The 21,857-nt window shown below is 44.4% G+C and overlaps 1 protein-coding gene across 1 annotated transcript in view; it reads left to right on the top strand.

Moving 5' to 3' along the window:
• HHIP (hedgehog interacting protein) overlaps positions 1-21,857 on the top strand; it is a 152,422-nt gene that overhangs the window by 6,853 nt on the left and 123,712 nt on the right. Inside the window, exon 2 of the mRNA XM_078863009.1 lies at positions 13,583-13,835. Coding sequence (XP_078719135.1) covers positions 13,583-13,835 — 253 coding nt within the window. The remainder of the gene's footprint in view (positions 1-13,582; positions 13,836-21,857) is intronic.

Below are 21,857 nucleotides of genomic sequence, written 5' to 3'. Positions count from 1 at the left end.
CACAGTGGATGTGAATGCACAGGAACAAAGGAAGATATAAAAATAACGAATTGGTTTGAATTTTTTTGTCTCGAGCCACAATACACCCTTGCCATGTTTCCTGCATCTTTATAGGACTGCACATGCTCGCACATTCACGCAAACATTTGTGCTGCAAGGTGATTTTTCAGACGACTGCATTTATATCGCACCAATAAACTTCAAGTTACACACACCAGCAGATGCCACAGCTGTAGAAAAATCGCATGCTTGGTATTTCAATTGGCTTGCCTAGTCACCCACGCAGTCATACCGCTACAAATGCTATTTCACAATGTTCAGTACTTGAGGCCATATTTGTCTATCATTCGAACAAATCATCGTACATTTTTTGTTCGCCTAGGAAAAGCCTCGCCGAGTCTCAAAACAAGTTTTTTTTTGGGAGGGATCCTACATTGGAATATTTGGTTAATTCCACATATGCGTGTGTTTTATTTTCACGTGGCGGGGAGAAAAGGAAGGATACCACTCAGAGCTCCACACAAATCAAATTAAGAATCACACTTTTTTGAACTACCATTTCCTGGCCACCTCGCATCCCAGCAGGTTTTTGGGGTTTAAAAAAAAAATCTGCGTGATCGACCACCCCTTGCCTGCAAAAGTGTTACTGTGCCACTGCACCCAGAATGAAGATGTGAGTTGTTGTGTGTTCCCGCATGTTATGCGAGTGCATCCTAAGACGGCGAGGTGATGTTAGAATCCGTGTTAAATTAGGGACCAACAATGCTTAGATCAACCGAATTATCGTGGATTCTAAAGCTGACGGTATATTGCATATGAAGCACGTGTGTGTGTGTGAGAGAGAGAAGCGGCGATTCAAAATTTGTACGCGTTGTACGGAATTGGCTCACATCCTCACTGCGGCCACTCTGTTCACCCCCATGTAAAAAAGAGAATCGATTCTTGAATCGAATCACGACTGTCGATTGGGAGAATTCATGAATTCCCTGTGGTGGGGGATGATTGCCGACATGTGAAGCGGTTACATTACATCACCCCCCCCCCTTCATTCAATGCTCTAAAGATCCACACTCCACAGCATGGTGAAGTATGGCCAAGCAGCAAGCAACCCCCATGACCAACGTGGAATGGGGAGGCCATTATCCAGCCACTGATTGACAAAAGGCGATAAACTAGACTCGAAACTTTCGTGACTGCAGGAATTACTCTTTGGTTCTTTCGGTAAAGTCACGTAGAAATAAATTAAATAATAATAGAATACGACGTTTCGATTGCAACACAAGCAAACATCATCAGGTACAAATTAATGAGAAAACAAACGTAGTAAACTTGGAAATATAATTCAATACAACACAGAGAGTCGGCCAACACAACAGTCAACACCCCACCTGGTTGATTAACGTTCTTCCAAAGATTGCTGAATTTGAGAGATAGACAAAACACAGACACGGAGACACACAGACAGACACACAGGCAGATAGAGAGACTCACACAGAGACAAACAGAGAGAGACACACACATAGGCACACAGAGAGACAACGTCTCTGTGTCGAGGCCTTAAACAGAGAGAGAGGAGGTGGGGGGAGAAAGGCTATAACTTGTTCCCGTGGTGTTGATCCACCGTTGTTAAGAGATGTACCCGAGGAAATGATGATGGAGAGAGAAAAAGAGCCCAGCTCGAGTTGAGTTTCGCCACTGGCGTTCGCTGGGCCCTGTTACCTGCCACTTGGCTGCAGTCTCCGCATGAAGGATGATGACAACTGACACAGCAATCTCAAGTTCCAGTCGATTCACTGGAATTGTCACAACTCATGGTTACAATTCAATCAAGAATCGGTTGTTTATTTTTGCATTGTCGTGAAAGTATTGGCCACTGGTGGCTGGAAGGGATTAAATTCGTCTATTTGTCATCATCATCATCAACCATGGTCCATCCACTGCTGGATGAAGGCTTCCCGAATCCACCACCGTTTCTCACGACCCCACGATGTTTTAATCCACTAAGCAACTGCACATGAGCCGATGTAATCGCCCCATCTCCTCGGTAGAGCAAGACAAGGTGACACTCTTTCACTAATTTGTTCACGGGTAAATTGAGAAGATATTTTACAAAAGAAAGTGTATTGGATAAACAAAGGCATTAATATAAACGTTGTACGCCACTTGCGCGCATCACGTACAAACTGAAACGCATGGACTCTGATCATGCGATCCGATACGTGTATAATGAGCATGCAAATCAATTAGAACACATTCCTGCGGAGGGAGCTGGTAGAGACGTTGGGTTGCTCGGTCAATGGCCAGGGTCAACGGCGGCGTGGTGTATTCCGCAAATATGGCCGACTGTGAGGGCGGGCACAAGCCAGCGTGAGTAGGTTAAACTTTGAGTTTTATAAGGGCACCACGGGGTGACCAGCCCCTCCCCACCCAGCCCCACCCCTCCCCACCCAGCCCATCCCCACCCTCCCCGGCCAGCCCCACCCCTCCCATTTTGGATGCACGACGGACGGACGGACACAATAATCCCCTGTGGGCTGGTGTAACCAGGAGGTTCCTACCAGTATAACTGATTCATCTATGACTCCGTGCACTGTTACTCCCTCAGCGTGCGTGTGTGTGGAAATGGTGGGGGAATCTGTGCCTGACTTTGTGTGCAATCGACGGAGCAACGCGCGGCAGCTCCACATTTGATGACCACGTCTATCCGGTGCTCGCCGAGCCGCATTGGCTTCCGGTTGCAGGACGAATGCATTGTAAGGTGGCATTCTTTACGCACAAAGCGCTTGATGATCTCGTCATGAAGCATAAACCATCACGCGAACTCCGGTCATCCTCACAGCGACTTTTGGCTAACCGTCGAACAAAGACAATCACCGCATCGCTCACTTTCAGATGAGCTTCTGCGGCCGTCTGGAACGCTCTTCCTTCCGATATTAGGAAGCCACTGGAGCTATGCCCTTCTAAATCGAGATTGAAAACTCATTTCTTTATCACTGCTTTTTGTGTGAGGTTTTTTTGTCCTTCGCCGATTACCGCGTTTGGCTACGTGCGGTGCAAACGAAATTCAACGCACATGCAGGCAGCCACTCCCAGTGAGAGTCATCAAAGCGACTTGACAGAGCTCAGTGGCCTGACGACGCGCGTGTGATCAATTCTGAAACCGATGTGTTCCCATTAGCGCACTGCTCTCCTTTGAGGTCGACATACACGGAGCCGAGATGAATGTCTGGCTTTCATGTGCTTGCCTTGCAACGGGCAGGGCAATAATTTGAACGTACGTGCCCATAAATACAATAAATGGTAATGCAGTTTATGTGTTCTTTCATTCTATCGTGAAAATGCCACATCGTGTATCATTGCTCCTGTCATTTATATAAGCACATAAATACGTGTGGTGAACGCTATTTTGCTCACTTAAACACAGCCGTAGAGCCCCCTAAAGTTGATTGTCTGCTTGTTGTGGCTTCTGTGCTTCGATGGGTTTCCACCTGATTGTAGAGTAAACTTAACTTGGGGGAGAAACGGATTGTTGTCCCTGCTTGGCTTTACATAACAATTATGTTGTCACAATGTCCCACGATTCACCGATGATTACCTGGCTTTTAATGGGAGGAAATTAGCTCGTTAAAAGTTGTGCAACATGATTGTGGCTCAAGAAAATAATTAAAATACCACAATAGGATCCCATTGGGAATGTTTAAATTCCCGTAGGATTGACATACTGCTTGGTCATGAGCAGTTTTGGTAAAATGTATACAACGTGGATGTGCGGTAGGTTCAGAGTGCAGTTGAGGATGTATCCAAATTATTCCCATACTGCCAAAAGAAGACATTATCATTATAACGATAATTAATTTCAAACAATCGTCCTTAAAAATAGTCCTGAACAAAGGAAAATTCACGAAACTAAAATGACAGTTTCTTTTTTAATGAGACTCCAAAAAAAAAAGAACATTCGTGCAGCTGACTAGTTAGCGATCATTAACGCCGCTTGCTCTTCTTTTCTTTTCGCACGCAATTATTTCAATTTGCATCCAAACGGCGACACTTCTCGAGACACCGGCGGCTTATTGTGACACACGGCACCTCCTCCACCTACACCCGGGCTTGGGGAAGAATTGGGCCACGCTGGTGCCACGCGAAATCCCGCAGAGTGGATGAATTTGTCAAAACAAAAAAACTCAACCCCAGCCCCAAATCGAGAGCCCGCGGCCGCAATGCCCGGTTGCGATGAGAAAACTTCGTGGTCAAACACCCCCAAAGCACAAGCTGTCAACGGCTTGTGTCGTTGGCTCCCCTGCAGTAATTGCACTAAACAGTCATTAGTTTGTTGATACTAAACGCGGTGGCCATATCTTCGTTGGGTCCTCCCCCCCTCCCCAGCCAGCTCCACCGCCCCCCCCCCTCTACCACCCCACCCCTCCAACCGACCCACCGCAGTGAAGAAAAAGACACATCCACACGCTTCCTCTAAATATTTGGACGTTCTGAGGAAAAACACATCTTTCCCATTCCCATATCTTTAATTACCGCTGCCTCTGACCGAAAGCCTGCAACCATTGCCCGGCGATGTTTTTATTTTTCCCTCAATCAAGTAATTGCCTCGTAAAATGTTCTTGTTTCAAAGAGCGATGTATTGTGTTGCACTGTTCTGCGTATGTTGTTTAATTTACAGCCCTTTGTCAGCCGACTGCTGCACGAGGCCCTCCCCCATGTTGTGTCGTTCTTTGGTCATACTTCACCATGTTGGTCAATGTTCGCTCGTAACTTGGCCACGGATGTTAGCTGTGGATGGGAATAACACTCGGGTGGCAGAGGCTCGGAGAGCAGTTGCGCTAACCACTGTGCCACCACTCCACCCCTGAACATTTACTGTGATCATTTATACAGAGCCCTTACAGCGTACAATTCCAGTCACATATTTTGTCAATTAAATTTTTGACGTAGGGTAGGCCTTCATGCAGCAGGGGCCTGATCATGCTTGGTGATGAAAGTATATCATAATACATTCATAATCTGATCTAAATAGATAATGTTTTTTTTTCCTATCACAACAGTGAAGGTTAACCGATTGAGACAAAATGCATTTATAATCCAAGACAATTATATTAATTCTCATAAGATTAGTTTTTGGGATAATATACTTTTCTTTTACAATATCGATTTACTGATAGTTTTCACCGTGCATGTGCTAATATAATTACCGTGTAAATACGTAGGGCATGTTAAGGTGTACTTACTAAGAACACCGCTCTATTTAGATGGAAATGCCTCACTGAGTCGTGAGCGTATGCATGCAAGCTCGTGCATTGTTTTGTGTTGGTATAAACGCCATCCAAATAGCAAAACGGGTTTAATGGGTTGAGTGGCGAACCATTCAAATCCTGCACTCGCTGCTATTCCAAAAAGGAGAGAGGGGCGCATTTGCAACAACAACAAAAAAAACCCGCACCCTCTTTGTCTTTGCTCATGGGTCAGCGGTCAAATGACACATGGCAGCATAGAAGCTTATCACAAGTGTCAGAAGCAGTTAGCGTGAGGCTGATCGCTCTTGTGCATTTCGAAATCTGCAGGGGCCTCACCTGATTTGATCAGCCAGTTGACATTTAGCCTCTTTTCTCCTGCCTGTCCCGCAGATGCCTCGGCTCTCTCCCTTTTAAATGGGAATTGCGTGAATTTACAGCGACGGCATAAGTAAGTTTATTCAAATTCTTGGCAGGGACATTGAGGACCAACAATGAGTGGGGAGTTGCGAAGGGCATGGGGGGGGGGCAGTAAGAAGCGGGAGCGAGGAGCGAGAGAAGATTTGGATAGGAGGAGGAGGGGAGAAAATAGTAATAATAATCAGCCACACTAATTTATAATTGTGAACTTGTTGATGTTATTTGTTTATCTATGCTTATCGCCGCCTGCCAGCAGCGGATTGTCGTACGCATGCCGAATTGGCCTCGGGAGGGTTTTAGTGTGTGGCCCGCCACCACGGCATCGCCGCTGGGTTCCGCGATAAGCCGTGGCCAAACAGGGCCGGGCATAAACAAACGGAGCGCTGAGCGGAGAGGGCCCCGCTCGCTCGCTGGGTGGCAATCGCTATAACCTATTGCTGAAGGAAAATCACAAAAGATCCATCTTCATTAGGCATGGCTCCAGAAGCATACTGCTCAGACCGTGTAGTGTGATTGCCGCTTTTCTTTCGTGTTTTTTTTTCTGCCCCCACCGCCTACCCCTCTTTAAAAAGAGGCGTGCAGCTTCCTCCAGCTTTACATAAACCATGCTCGCAGAGCCAGAGAGAGAACTAAATTAAAACATATACGCTGATAACGACTTTAGTATACTTCCGCTCTGCTGCTGCTGATATGTTGAATATCGGATTGAGCAAATAAGTGGCAGAGAACGCCTTAAATAACCAGAATACATTCACAAATGTTCTGGTTATTGCCGTTCTTGTTGATGTAAGAGGAGGCAGATAAATGTTTTTTTGAACTTGTGCGAGTTATTGGCTAATTGGTCGAGCAAGACACAGACGAAGAGACACGGGTTAATGTTGCTCGAGCCAAACGGCAGTGCGACTAGCACGTTCACGCAATTTTTCATTGTTTTTATGAACCCGAGTCTCAAATGCCACTTTTTTTTCCACCTGGAGCACAAAAGCACGCCGGGCCACTGATGCTAAACATGAGCCCGGGGCTGGACGCTGTGTAGTGTATACCCCAAACCAAGTTCGACTACCTTGGCCGTGACCCAATGGGAATTTTGACGCCCGCCCGGGTCCGAGCACTTGAGAGAGGCCTTTTGTTGTCCCTACATTTCATGCAAATAGGGCATTTGTGAAAGGAGCAACAACGTCCTGATGCTCGCAAACAGTTAAGTTGATTAAAATAGATTGTTACGCTTGAGATACGTGCACGAAATCGCGAGTGTTCAAATCGACGATATTAGATTTGTGCAAAGTACGCGCAGATTACGTTCAATGTTTTCACATTGGGGCCAATGGGGTGGACACAACTCTACAGACGAGGCAGAACGCATGGGGAGGCAGAACGCACGGGAAAACGAGATGCGCGAGTCCGTGAAAAATAAAACAAGATAAAAACGGGTTCCTGAATCGAATTTTGATGATGAATTCTGACAATTCATCGAATCGCTGGGTAGTCGAGGATGTGAGTTGTTCACATGTCGAATACTCACTTGTGCACCAAAACTAGCAGCGCGTCTGCCTTAAAGAACCCGTTCAGTTGAATTCCTCGTGCCCATCTGTGTTTGAATGGACTCTTGTGGTGCGTTGCTTATCTTGACACATAGTCATTATATGCCAAATCAGGGCTTTGTTCTTGGTAGAATAGTTGCATGTGCGTTTTACAACATGAAGATAACAATTATGGTTTTAGTTGCGTGTGCATAGCTATAGAACAAAAATTCACATCACGTGGTATATTAATCAAACCTTGAAATTATAATAAAATAAAAGTTACAAATGTCGGCCAAATCATACGGGGCTCATAAAATTGATTTGCGTCGATCTACAATTTTAATGTGTTATAATATTACAGAGTATAAAATTACGTTAAAATATTGCAAGCACAGAACGTGCATCAAGTAAGCCCATGTGCTGTAAGAACGGTGCGAATAGGAAATGAAATCACTTATTCTTACAAAATTCTTTAACGCATTTTTTTCCCTCCAAGAATAGTTTTACAAAAAAAAAACCCTTAAAATAAGCCTCGCCGCGAGTGATTCTTTGCACAATCAAGGACTCTGACGGGACTTCATTCTGCATGTTTACGCATAATTATGCCCTCCATTGAGGTGTTCCATGAGCTTATGCCGTGTAACGTTAGTACCGTTTTATGCCCTTTCGCAAATTCGGCCTGTTCCGCTGAGCAGGAGAGCGGTGCAGGCGGAATCGTTCAGGCGGCGAACAGTGCGCTCACTGGGGCTTAAACATGAGCTGCTCCCAGAGCCCGCTTAGCGGAGGCAGGCTCATCCATCTCGTGTTTTACAAAGTCCTCGCTCCAGGTGTGGCCCGCGCTTAATTGAAACCGTGCAGCTCTTGACCGACAATCAACCACAGGGAAAAAAACCCAAAACTGATGACTTTGCCTCGGCTGAATGGGGTTCGGTTACACCGCCTTGGCCATAGCCAGCTGTGGATATCAACTCCATACAAAACCTAGAATATATATATACACAGTATATGCGGTGAAACTCATCCGCCCTCATCCTGCACCTCCGATTAGTGCGATTGGCTACGTATAGTGCGATGGAGGTTCAACGTAATACAGAGTCCATGCTTTTCCTATTATCTGCGCCCCTGAATCGATCTGTAGAACCTCTTATTAATAATCAGCTCATTGATTCAACGCAGAGCAGATGCGGATGGATGAAGAGGAAGAGTTCACAGTGCGACCTCCATCGCCAGTCACAGTAACGCCACTGCCCGCTTGAATCATCCACCGGAAGTGTTTCAGATGTTCACCATGAGGCTACTCATGAAAGCTGTCCACTGACTCACCCACCAACCACGACATGAAGATATACACGTTTCTGATCAACTAACCCCTAGATGAAGGTTCCCCATATCCTGTTGGCCATGCATGTAGTTCGACCATATTTGACCTCACTGGTCAGTGTAGGTTGGTGAAGGGGGTGGGTCATTCAATTATCCCTCGCCACCGTTAGCCAGGCCAGGGAATGGAACTCAGATCTCTGGGTTCATAGTGCAATGCAATAACCATTGTGCCAGAGCGTAACCCCAATATGTGTACGGTGCATGCAGAATGTGAACGCGTACGTACGTGTACAAGAAGAACGCCTGCTCTGGTTTATTCACCACACGACAATATGGGCACCCATGGTTTACTTCAAGGCCATGGTGCAGATCTGTGGCGAATGCCATGCAACCTTTGTACGTGCGTATGTTGAACTTATTTCGCACCGCATGTAGCCAACCATACTAATCGGAGGTGCGGGGGAAGGACACAAAAACGAAATGCAAAAGCAAAAATCTTTGTCTGGTCAACTCCTAGGTTGGCTCAGACAAAAATGAGCAGCTAGTTTGGTGACCAACTTGTTAACATTGCAATTGAAGAGACAAAATGCAGCCAGGCTTTGCGCTGCTCATGCAGTCCTCTCATGAGCTGCGGTGGCCTTAATAGGTGCTCACTAACAGAGCTCTCCATGGTAGTATGACTACGTGTTGAAGCTTTGCATTCTACCCGTACGTCTATCAAATGAACGAGGTGAAAACCTTTAGATATTACCTCCTTTGCACATTTGACCACATCATCTATATCCACATGGAAGCAGTTGCATTATTATACAATGCAACCATTCTAAGCGCAGATTGCCCCACCTATAGCACCAGCACAAAATGAACTATCCACGGTGCCTGATAGCACAGAGAATGCAGTGTTCAGTTTACAGCAGATGGCACACATTGGTAATGCCCTGCACAAGGTGCAGGGCAGCTGCAGGGGTTTGACCATCAACTTTGTGCAGACTGGCTTAGTGGTGAGTGCACTTACCACGAGGAACATCCATCCACTCACACCAACAGACAAAACAACAGACAGACAAATATCCCCGTACAGACATAGACCGTTGGGGCATGTGCTGTTAGTGAGCACCACGCTTATCCGTCTTTGTCTTCCCAACGCTGAAGGTTGTCACACTGCACTAGGAACTCATTCGAGGCTAAGTTGACCTTGGGAAGGGCCAACACATAACTGATGTTTAACACGTAGACTTTCGCGACCAATATCATCCATAATAGAGGTGTTTTGGGTTAGATCGCGTAAATATAAATGTGTCGTTAAACCCGCTACCACCCGATTTTGCCAATAAGTAAGGTTTGTCACGTAAACAGAATATGCCAATGACAGCTGCCCGCCTGATGATGCTAGTTGTAATTACTGGCGAAACGTCGTACTCAGATTGTAAATGTTGTGGATTTGCTCTCCAACACACCGGTGTGCTGTTCTAGTGACGAATTGGCATTTTCTGTTTACGTGACAAACCTTACTAATTGGCTTTGTCGGGTGGTGGTGGATTTAACGACACATTTATATATGTACGTCATCTAACCCAAACAAAACCTATTATGGATGTAACTGATGTTAGCCATGGCCGGGAATCAAAACGCAAGCAGAGTTTCATTTAGCACGAAGCCCCATGCTGAACGATTCAATGCCCCAACTTTAGTTTAAAAAAGTCTCCGAAAACTTTAGCTTAAGGTTGTAAATATACATGCGACAATTCAAGAAGGGAGATGGGTCGTTGTTACATCGGTGGCTCTGGTATAAAACTGTACGAGCAGAATCGTCGGACTCATGCCGGTAGGTGTAGTGCAGAGATGCCATATTGTCGTAATCCATCACACCCAGTCTCTAACAAACGCATTAGAGAGCACTGGCACATCATCTATCTCTTTATTTAAGTGCTGTTGATTTACCCCCCGCCACCCACCCCTTCAAATGTAAAATTTTATAGTTTGATCACTGCTGTCTTTTGTTGTTCAAAGAAACTGTCTTAAACGGTACAGCTTTTTTCATTGGTGGTGTAAAAATGCTTTTAGCGACGCATTAAATGTTGGACGGTGTGAAATCATGTTTGGTAGTAATTAGGATGGTTTCAGGCACTTTCAAAGAAACATCTACTTACAATGTTCTTTCAAGGATGTTGGCAGTGCTCATCACCGCTCATGTGTGGACATTCCACATTCCTCTAATGGGGCCCAGTCTCCCCCATGGCAGGTGATGTTTATTTTACCCGTCCCGAAGTAATGATGATGGTGATGGGATGTGTCAACCCTCACTGGGATTTGAACTCTATAACTTCTGACTGTGAGATATTCCCTCCTGCTAAGACACACCGGCCGGTCAACATTAATATTGGTCAACTTGAAGTCACTGCACTTGGCAACTTGATCTGCTGAAACCCATCCTCTGAGTGGCAGGTGACCGTGACCTCATCCTCCTTGTGGGGTGCCTGATGTTTGTGTATTTTAAGGCATGATACTCGATACCGCTTGAAAGTTAGGATTTTTGTTTAAAAACGAAGGCCCACAGGAGTCCATCTTCTTAATGTCTAACCACGTTGAAAACAAAACAAAAAACTTCACGAAACTTTGAAAACAAAAAAAAAGAAGAGAGACGTGAAGCGGTTATTTTTTCTCTCTGCTCAAGGCGATAAACCGTGTCAATTGACCGTAACGCCTCGCAATGAAAGCGCAAGGGACATTCAATTTTCACTTGTTTAACCTTTTTTGTAATTAAATTTTCGCGTTATTTTTTGCTGAAGGCAAATGGTCATTTTGAAAGGATATGCGGTAGGACACATCTGTCCTATCAGATTTGCTAATGTATTCATTACTACAGTTGTATTATGAGATATATAATGCAATGGCATATGTATATAGCAATGGCGTCATGCAGTTTACAATCTATTGCTTTGAAACAATGGGCAAATGTGAAGTAGCAGCGCAGAGTATTGATATAAATTTAAAGAAATAAAACCTTTCCCCTAAGTGCTTTCTTCCTAATTTTGACAATTTATGTCAACAGATTGAAATCGATGACTCCACAGACACAATATGGTGAAGGCAATTTTCTTTACATTTGGTGGGAGTTCGTATCAATTGCGGCACTCATTCCATTGTTTTTACTTTATTTCATTTCCTTTTCAGGTTCTTTTGCAGCCTGATGGATGTGTCCAATATTTGTGATGTTGATATTAACGTGCATAACATGTTTTGTTTAATGTTGATCGATAACGATAATGGTGACGATTGACGCAAACAAATGATTCCTGAGCATCATGGCGATGTGTGATGGTGAGTGTCGAGAAAAGTGAACGATTGAGATGAAAATTCGTGATTGAGTTTAAGATCATGCCAATATGCGAAGGATTCGGTGCTGCAGTAAACCACCCCCCCCTCCCCTTATTCACATTGATTCAAGTGGCACAGTTGGCGGATTGGCAGCAATCCGTGGACGTAACTCGTGATAACTCCAGTTACCCATTGATAAATGTGGATGATAACTTGAATTTTCTACCACTTCCAGCTACCTCCTTTTGCCCATGAAGATATGCAAATAAGATGAAACAGTTTATCAACTATTACTATTTAAACTATTTTTGTTTTACTAGAGAGGGCCCACTAGGCTACAGAGCTCTTTTTAAATCCTTTATATTAAGTTCACTTGCTTGCTTGCTTGCACGCTTACGACCGTGCAAATATTTCGGTCGTTTTTAAACCCACTTCCCGTGATCCAATCGAGCTGACATTTTGCACACAGACTCGTTGTGCGTGACAATTTATTTTCGTGAAATTTTTTTTCCAAAATTTTACACTTTTTAGGAAACATTTTTTTTATATTTAATTACCAATTGCTTAATGGTGACACGCAATCATCTGACCCATAGGTGGCAGCCATCTCAAGCCAGAGGACGAGAGGACTCTAGCCGCCACGCATATAAAGGATTTATAGTGAAAAACTTTGTTTTTACGGGTTAATTTTTTCAGAAGCGACCTGGCCACAAATAATCGCTCAATGAAGTGGCTTATCACGTGGAAATTTATAGCAGCCAAATACTCTAAACGTGTGTTTCTAAATGTGGAGGGAAAATCCGGAGGACCCGGAGAAAAATTCACACGACCACTGGGAGGACATGCAAACTCCAAATATACAGGCATCAACGTTGGGATTGAACCCACGATCTCCTGTAAATCAGCTGACCTAGGTAACATTTCGCCACCATGGCAACTCATCCTCAGATAATATGATGGCTTTAGGCCTGATTGGAGACTAGTACATTGAGGGGCTAATCCATTGTTAAACTTGGATGAAAGGATTCATTATCTCTTGTTTTGAGCTGCACCGCGTGCTGTTCACCACGTTGCAGAACGACACGCGGTACATTCCCATGTGCAGTGCAACCTCCACAACCAAGGCGGTATCATTAAATGTTCCACCACTTACAGGTGACTAACGGAGTAGCGGGGAGGTGGTGTCGTGGCTTTGCCGTAATTTGTTGTAACCACAATATTCAGTGACGCAAGCAATGTGAATAACGTGGCCGTTTGCCGGAATTTCCACGTGCCCATGCACGTGTGACATCTGTGGTGGCATCCATTGACAATACGAACAGCGGATATGTGAGGCCTGCAAATACAGGGTGGTGGCGGGAGGGGGAGGTTGGAATCTCACTGCGATCGGCAGTGGCAACATATCGACGCGGAAAGCGACGGAAATAATTTTTCGATTTAAAGCTTTCGTGACTGCAGGGATTCATCTTCTTGGTTCTTTCGGTAAAGTCACGTAGAAGAGAAATAATAAAATAATAAAAATAAAACATAATAAAATTTCGATGTAAAGCTTTCGTGAGTGCAGGGATTCATCTTCTTGGTTCTTTCGGTGAAGTCACGTAAAATGGAAATAATAAAATAATAAAAATACAAACATGATCAAATACAATTCTCACGACGTTTCGGCCACAACCCAAGCAGCCGTCCTCGGGCGGAGAACAGGTCTGCCGACGTGGCAATCGTGACAGAATCGCCGTGTGCCCCCGTCCCGTTCGACAGCTGCTGGCGTCTCTGAACGGCACGGCGTGTCGCCGCTTCCTGGACGAGCTGGAATGCGCACGCTGCTCCCCCGACGCTCGCCGCCTCCTGCTGCAGCTGCAGCCGCAGCAGGAGGTGCAGTCCGCGGGGCGGTCGAGAGCTGCGGGACGTGGTGGCTCCTCCCGTGCTGCCACCGCCGCCACCGCCACCATGCCCCTGCTCTGCCCGGACTACTGCGCCGAGTTCTACGGCGCCTGCAAGCCTCACCTGGCCGGTACGGCAGCCGCAGGGAGTCGGTGCTTGACAATGGTCCCGGTACACGTGGATATACTTACATATATACATTGTATATATATACTACAGCGTTGCATATGAACCAAGGTCATAGGTGGAGTTTGACTTCTATATATGGGGGGTGGGAGCAGGGGTTCGCTTCGTCCCTCACATTAGGAATCGTGGGTGCATATGTATTGATTTGTAATTTTACTTGTAAACTACTGACAATACATCTATAAAGGTGTCCAGTTTGGGGGCCCGTGCCCCCCCTGCAAACTCCTCCCGTGACTCAGGATTTACATCTATATATTCTACGTAATGTAATCGTGCCAATGATTCAGCGTTCATGCCGCGCAACTTGTCAATGCCCGGTTCTCGCCGGGAAAACAAATGGCCCTCCTGGCAAACACACTCCTGCAAACTTCTCTCTGAGAGTGCAGTCAATTTTGTTGATTTCAGTTTATTGTCAATTGTTAAATGGCCATATTATAATTCACAGCGCTCCGTCTACCCGCTGTTGTGTGAAAGCAATCCCACACCCCGTCAGTTGTGGGAGTTGTGCGTGACCATACTTCACCCACGCTTTGGATAGTGCGGGTTGGGGGTTGGCGTGTGGGGCCGCAGGGCCAATTCGGATGTCGCTCACCGTTGACGAAACTCAGGTCGATGGGTTCATGGCACACTTGCGAAAGCCACCGCTCGACCACTCCACGTGCAGACGTGAGGTACACGATGACAGACGTTATGATACACCATTGCTGTGCACGTCGACTGCCGCATTGCTCTGTGACACAGATCTCCCTTGAATAAAAAGACATTTGGTCTCGGTGGGCTCTCACCTGGTTTTAAATCAACAGCGCATTATGTATGAAAGCGAGATGTGATCGCATCACAAGATCATTTACAAATATTGGTGAACACGTGCGAGGCCGTTTGACCATACTTCACCATGCTGGTTAGTGTGGGTTGGGCGATTGGGGGCCCCCGGGACCGGTTCGGATATCACTTCCACGTTTTACAAACAGAGGTAAACGATGCGCGTCTGGATCGTTCGAAAAAGAGAGAGGTTCTTCTTGGTTCTTTCGGTAAAGTCACGCAGAAGGGAAATAATAAAATAATAAAAATATAATGAATCAAGAATATGAATCCCTGCAGTCACGAAAGCTTTAAATCGAAATTAAAAAAGAGAGAGGGGTTTCTTTTAGAGCACGTGATGAGGGGAATATCATACTCTTAAGTTCTATCGGTAAAGTCACGTAGGTCCACAAGCAATCGTCTTCAGGTGGGAGAGAGAATACCACGTGACAGGCCACAGATTTAACGAGATAAAGGGATGACCTGATATCAAATATGTGATATTTGCTTTGCTTTCTGAAAGAAAAAAATATATAGAAATGGTATCTGCATGATAAATTAGCTCTCAGAAGTTTACGTCGTTTTTAATGTCTGTCACCCTTCTTGGATTTAGGTGAACCATCAGCTCACTTGTTGGCGGTTTATTTTCGATTCCAGCCCAGCAAAAAAAACGAAAGGCACGTGGCGCTTTTCGCAACGCAGCCGTCAAAAACCTGAACTTAGCAGCACCAAGTGTGGCGCTTTTCAAGGGCCCTCTCCGTAATGCTGACACGTTATGTCAGCGAATGTGAACGGCTGGCCTCGCAGATGCATTACTCACATCGGGGCAGAATACTTTTTCAGTTGGTGATCAGTGGAGCACGGTGAAGCAAACACAAAATGATTGCTTGTGAGAGTTATTAGGTAATTTAACGCACCTTTTTTTCACTATTATTGACAACAAATTTACTCCAAACTTTACTTCATGCATCCAAACATTGCATTTTTATTGTCCCGTTTTGTTTGTTTCCCAACCTGTTGAGTAAATTGATCACCTCAAAGATAGTGACGAAATGAAATACCTATTTAAATTATTAAAATGATGTAACATTTGTAACCTATTGTCAATCCACTGCTGGATGAAGGCCTCATCACGTGTTAAGTCATGAGGATTGTGTTGTCATACTTCACCATGCTGGTCAGAATAGGTTGATCATGGGGAGGGGGGGGGGGATGCAGGAATAGTTCGGATATAATTCAACACTGATGATAGCCATGGCCAGAAATAAAAATTAATTTGCTGCACACTGACGATTGCTCCACCACTCTGACATTAATACATTACAAAACGCAATTTTTGATGTGTCATGATTTTGTAAGTTAATTAAGTTCATGATGTTGGTGCCTTGCATAGCATTCGAGGTGAATAAGTCTAGTTTAATTCGCAAAGAGGGTAAACGAAAATCATACAATACTGCTTAAATGCGGATAATTATATTAACCAATAATTCTGCCAAATCACCAATCTTGTCCGATTTCAGTTGCCAATTGGGGTAGAGCCTGGTAGGTAGTTGGATGGGAGACTGCCTGGGAATACCAGCTTTTTGTTAGGCTTGGACTCTGAAAGGTGGCTTAGGAGATGTTGGTGTAACCATGGATTCTTGAATCCATCTGCGTTGAGCCTTTATGCTCTCAAATGCGTGGCATTTTTCTGGGTTCTCTGGATTCTTTCAACGCGCCACTCGTTCATAGAGTGGAAAGGTCATTCTCGTAAAAAAAAACTTTACAAGTGCAACATTCATATAATAATTTCTTTATTATGACATGCTTGAATGCACTTCTCATGGATTTAATTTCCTGTATTGAATTGTTACATATTAAGGATTATTTGTGTTTAAATAGCATACTAATATAATTAATGTGCAACCTGGATTTGCACTGTGTAGTTTATTTATTCTTACGTTGTGTTTAAATATGCAGAAAAATGTTTCATCGTGCGGTGGGGTGTTATTCAAGGCAGCAACTTAATTTCTCCTATTTGAGTTTAATGTACATTCTCAAGTAAGCAGGCTGGATCAGTGGTTAGCACACTGCACTGTGAGCCCAAGTGACCTGGGTTCAATCCCTCCGATGAGCACGGTCGGCTACGTACGGTGCGAAAGAAGTTCAACAAACATACATACTGTATATTCCTGGCCACGGCTAACATCTGTGGCAAGTGACTTCTAAATTGGTAGCAGCTCCCCCTCCAAATCAAGCAACCCACATTGACCAGCATGGCGAAGTATGGTTAAACAACCCACATGGGAGGTTTCCATACAGAAGTGGATCAACAAAGGGATGCAATAATTGCATTTGCTTATTCGACAGAGATATCCCTGCTTATTTCATAGCTGACCTTCACTGAAGGTCATTCCACGATCTTCCGTGTGTGGACTCACTGGGCAGCAGTACGGCTCTTCCCCCAGAAATTGTATTTCCTCCCGTATAAATATAGATTCTGATTCTGTATTCACTGTCACTTTCAAAATACAATGAACGCCTTATGCGATATGGAAATACCGGTCTCTGAAATATGATGTTTGTCACTGATAGATGAGCTTCGTCGTAAATTGGCCAGAATTGGAGTTTCCATAATGTGGGTAACCTGAATTATAGTTAAATTTCTTTAATACAAATGGCATTTTAAATATTCAAGAGTGACACAATCGGTTTTGCTTTTATCACAAAGCCTTTGTTCATTCAAAACAAATTTATTTGAGCAGAAACAAAGTGTGGTGATATAAAAAAAAACGTATAACCTATAAAAATATATATCTATTTTATAAAATACTAGCTTTACTATCCGGCTTCGCCCGGCCGCCTTTGTCTCCCCAGTGGCGATGTTCACACACCACACCAGTTACTCGTTTAAGGTTGAGTCGACCTAGGGGAGGCCCAGGACCAGTTCAAATAATCGTCACCAGTGGTGGCCGTGAGTGGGAATCGAACTCGGGTCGCCGGGTTCGTAGCGCAGCGTGCTAACCACTACACTACCGCTCCCCCCACACACAAACGCGGGCACGTCCATAGGTACACATACAGGCGCTTGCTGCAGACGCACAACTTTCAGGGTGCGTCCGGCAGTAAACGACTGAAATAATAAAGCAGCAATGCTGCGCGAAGAACGCCTTAGACCTGCAACACATTTGTATTTCACTTTACCCGCGGAGGGTTGGGATGGGATGGGTGACGTGAGCAGGCACACTGCGTGACGCTTCCGCATACGAGTCACATGACAGATGTGACGTCACAGCTCACTTGCCGTGCAAAATCAATGCATTATTGCGCCCCCCCCCCCCCCCCAAAAATACAAAAGTCTATTTTTTAAAATTTTTGCAAGGTGTGCAGTCAGGAAAGTACCCACATGGCAAATTTCAGGTTTGTTGCATGTTGGGAAGTACACTAAACATTTTGAACAGACACACATATTCACAAATTTCTCTTTTATATATATGAATGGCACTATCAAGGTAATGTTTTGCAGCCACAAGGTAATATTTTGAAAACAGTTTCTGACATTTCCACAACCATTTAAAGAAGTTGCACTTACATTCTCTGAGGCATCGCGAATACAGATTTGATTTTCTTTTTTATCGATAACGCATACAGAACATTGAGCAACATTGCGCAGACAAATACCATTGTCATTCACTTTACGATCCAATGCGAATGCAAACAAACCAACTTCCCCCCATTTATTTCCCCCTGATAACCCATTTCCTACTCGAGTGTACAATTACAGCATAATGTGTATTCACACCGTGACTAAGTATGACGGCATCTCAAGGCGCTCGACAAAAACTGCTGAGATGGCATATTCATTTTACGGAGAGATATGGGCAGACAGTAATTGCCGAAGGAAAATGGAAGGTTTGGAGACTGGCCTTGAATGAGAGCAGAGAGAGTAGACAGCATTAATGTCTGGGAGTTCCACATTACGGGGACAGCGGACGAGAATGAGTAGCCTCCCACGGCGGAAGGAGACGTTACAAAGTGGTGGTTGCTAAAAGTGGCAACTGAATGATGGTAAAAGCACGGATATCTCTCGTAAAAGTGCTTCATGGCCCATCAGATGTCCTCCAGTTTAAACAAAGAATTTTTATTCTGATGGCAAAGTCAAGTGTACAGCCATGGGAGTAAAGGGGGAGTTGAGATGAGTTGGGAGCGATACATGGATGCCAAGATTTACTGCAACAACATGTATTGAGATAAGATTTTATGGATCTTCAAACTGGACGTTAAATCAGGGGTGACAATGAGAGCACGGAAAAGTTGGATGCGAAGTTCGGGCTTGGGTTTGGTGAACAGTAGACAACAGAGAGTTTTAGCTTAAGAGTTGGTTGTAGGTAATGAGAAAGATGCTGGGCAGAGGTAATACTTTGGGGATTTGTGAAAGATAATTTAAAGTCACGTCTGCCAGGTGACCATCATGCACTGGAACAACTGGCCCTGTGCCACAGAATGAGGCTGGGATGAACCTGGAAAAATGTCCCGTGGCCATCAGAGACACACGTTCGTTTAGCACGGTTGGTTACGTAGGGTGAGAAAGAAGTTCCACATACATACGTATGCCTTGATGTGGCACTTGAGGACCAATTCGGGTGTTCATCCCTCAGGTCGCATGGGATTCCGTGTGCGATCCGTTGTTATGGAGGTCACGACGACCCACTGCCAGTCACGTGCCATTGGTAGTAGTAATAGTGATTTAAAGTCAGGTTTAGAGATGTTGGATACAATCTTATTTTGTATATAAACAAAAAGATTCCAGCCAAAACAAAGTTTATAACAATTTATCGAAATGCATTTTTTCGTGGCCAGCAAAACCAAGAAATCCCTTTGTGGATGGGCCGCAAACCACAGCAGATGGTTTGTAGTTTTTGTCAGCTAGGCGTGAAAAGCTGTGGTGTTTTTACGTGCAGCTTTAACAGGTGCTGCCCTGTATACAACATGGCCCAAAGTCAGGACACACAGGGTTATTGCATTGATTTTAACAATGGCATTAACATATTTTATTTGTTTCTTATTTAAAATAAATATTTTATCTATTTTCATTAATCATATGTACTTCTTTTTCCTGTGGGGTCACCTGAAATCCGTCGTTTATAAAACTCGACCAAAACCCCCGAGTGAATTGAGACGAAACATACTTGATGAATGTTCAAAGATTACACTTGTAGTCGAAAAAGAAAAGGTCCTCAATAAATGTTAAAAGAAAAGAAAATGAATGCATGCACTAACATTTGTTAAAATAAATCAACCCGTGTGATTTGTTAAAGTAAATATAATAACCCTATGTGCCCTGTGTGTTGGGCCGCCCAGTGTAACAACAACTGCAAATTGTCATCATGCATCAAACAGGAGAGATGGTTCAGCCAGCAGTGTCTTCTGAGCATTCAATGAAGCGGGGAATATATTGTAATGAAGTGGTTATGTAACTGATCACCCCTGAGATCATTGTCATGATTCGGTGAATCATGAGAAATAATTCAATTCGTTAAGCATATTTTTTGTTTAGTTTTTGCTGCCTTATTTTGTATATTGTTTAAATTTTGTTTCCATCTCATTTGTACGGTTTTTTGCCTCATTGTATCAGCATTTAATAAGCATATGGTTTGCGAAGAAAACATAAACAATGTATTCTCTCATGCACAAATCTGTGCATAAGGTTCCTCAAGCTTAATATACAGATTTTATTGATTAATTGATTGCTTCATTACATGCTTAGTAATTATTTAAGAATGTATTTTTTTTTTACATGCCAGTTGTTGCCCTATAACGGATTGGGCAGTGGTGAGCTCTCTTATCTGAGGAAAAGGAATTCTTACCCGAAGACGTTAACATACAAGGGGCCATAAAATGACATGAACACAACTCCGAAAACTCGATAAAACATTTCATTTAAATTAATGTTCAGATCAGCTTTTGAGAAAAGTTGACATCATCATCATCATGAGCTGTAACGCAATTCACCGCCGGACAAATTAGCATTTTATGGAAGTGATTGTGCTCTGAAAACTCATCCTCTGATTGACTGGATAAGGTAAAGGAGACCTTTTGTGTGGGGCCAGTATGAACAAGTGAATTCGTCTGTCTACATTTCATGGAGCTGTTGGCTTGTGTCGCATACAAACCACCACTTGTTGAAATACCATTGAAAAACACTCACACATACATTACAAGTGGTTGTCAGCCACCATTGTGCACGTATCCCGATTTCATGTGTACTGGAGGGTTTTTCTTCACTTCCCCACCCTCCCTGCCCCCCCCCCCCCACGGCTACCCTCCCCCCTTTTTTTTAAAGCAGAAAAAAATGTTTTTTTAGACGAGCATTAGGGGTTCTGCATTCAAAAGGTCCTGGTGAAATCTTTCGTTTATATTTGCTCTTAAATGTTATCAGATTTGTTTTCCCACCCCTCTCTCTGTTTACAAGCAGGCCGTTTGTTAGCTGCCAAAAAAAACGAGCAGATAAGGAGAGAGAGAGAGAGAGAAAAAAAAATCCTAAAAACTAACACACTACCTGCGAAAGCAAACCGTGGCTGGTCAGAAAAAGCATCAAAATTCTTCCAGAATCGCATGTCAATACAGTAAACATTCTCGCTGAATGAGCGAGCGGATTGAGGGAAGAAAGGAGTCTCTGTGTCGCCAGCTGACAGCCCTTGTTCGGTCATGCAATGGCTCCATTGTTTCCTTATTTCGGTTAAACTAGTTGTAATTTTCAATCGCGCACACACGCACACGTAAAACACATCGCGCGGAGTATTCGAGACACGTTTATCCGTTTAAAAAATATGTTGCAAACATAGTGCGTAGCATTGGGCAGAGCTAGCCACAGGCAGCCATGTGCCATGACAAACGCAGGGTTTATTTTCCTAGCGCTCCGTGTATGTGTAAAACTGCTGAAGTGCATCATGATGTCAAGTGCCTCTGCAGGCCACCCAGGTTGAGGATGAGGTGGGTGGATGGGTGCCTGGGTGGTTGGGCGGGCGGGCGGGAGGGAGGGCTCGCGGGTGGGTGGCTGTGGGAGAGCGAGGGAGGGGTGGGTGAGCGGCCCGATGCTTGGAGCGGTGTAGACCGAGGGGGGCTGATTAAACTACTGCTTCGGGGCACAGAGCAGAGAGGGGTGGGGGGGAAAGGCACGGGGGGA

This window comes from Lampetra fluviatilis, chromosome 15, assembly GCF_964198595.1.
Source record: "Lampetra fluviatilis chromosome 15, kcLamFluv1.1, whole genome shotgun sequence".
Lineage (NCBI taxonomy): Eukaryota > Metazoa > Chordata > Hyperoartia > Petromyzontiformes > Petromyzontidae > Lampetra > Lampetra fluviatilis.
The sequence above is the reverse complement of the archived record's forward strand: the minus strand, read 5'-3'. Positions and strand labels throughout refer to the sequence as shown.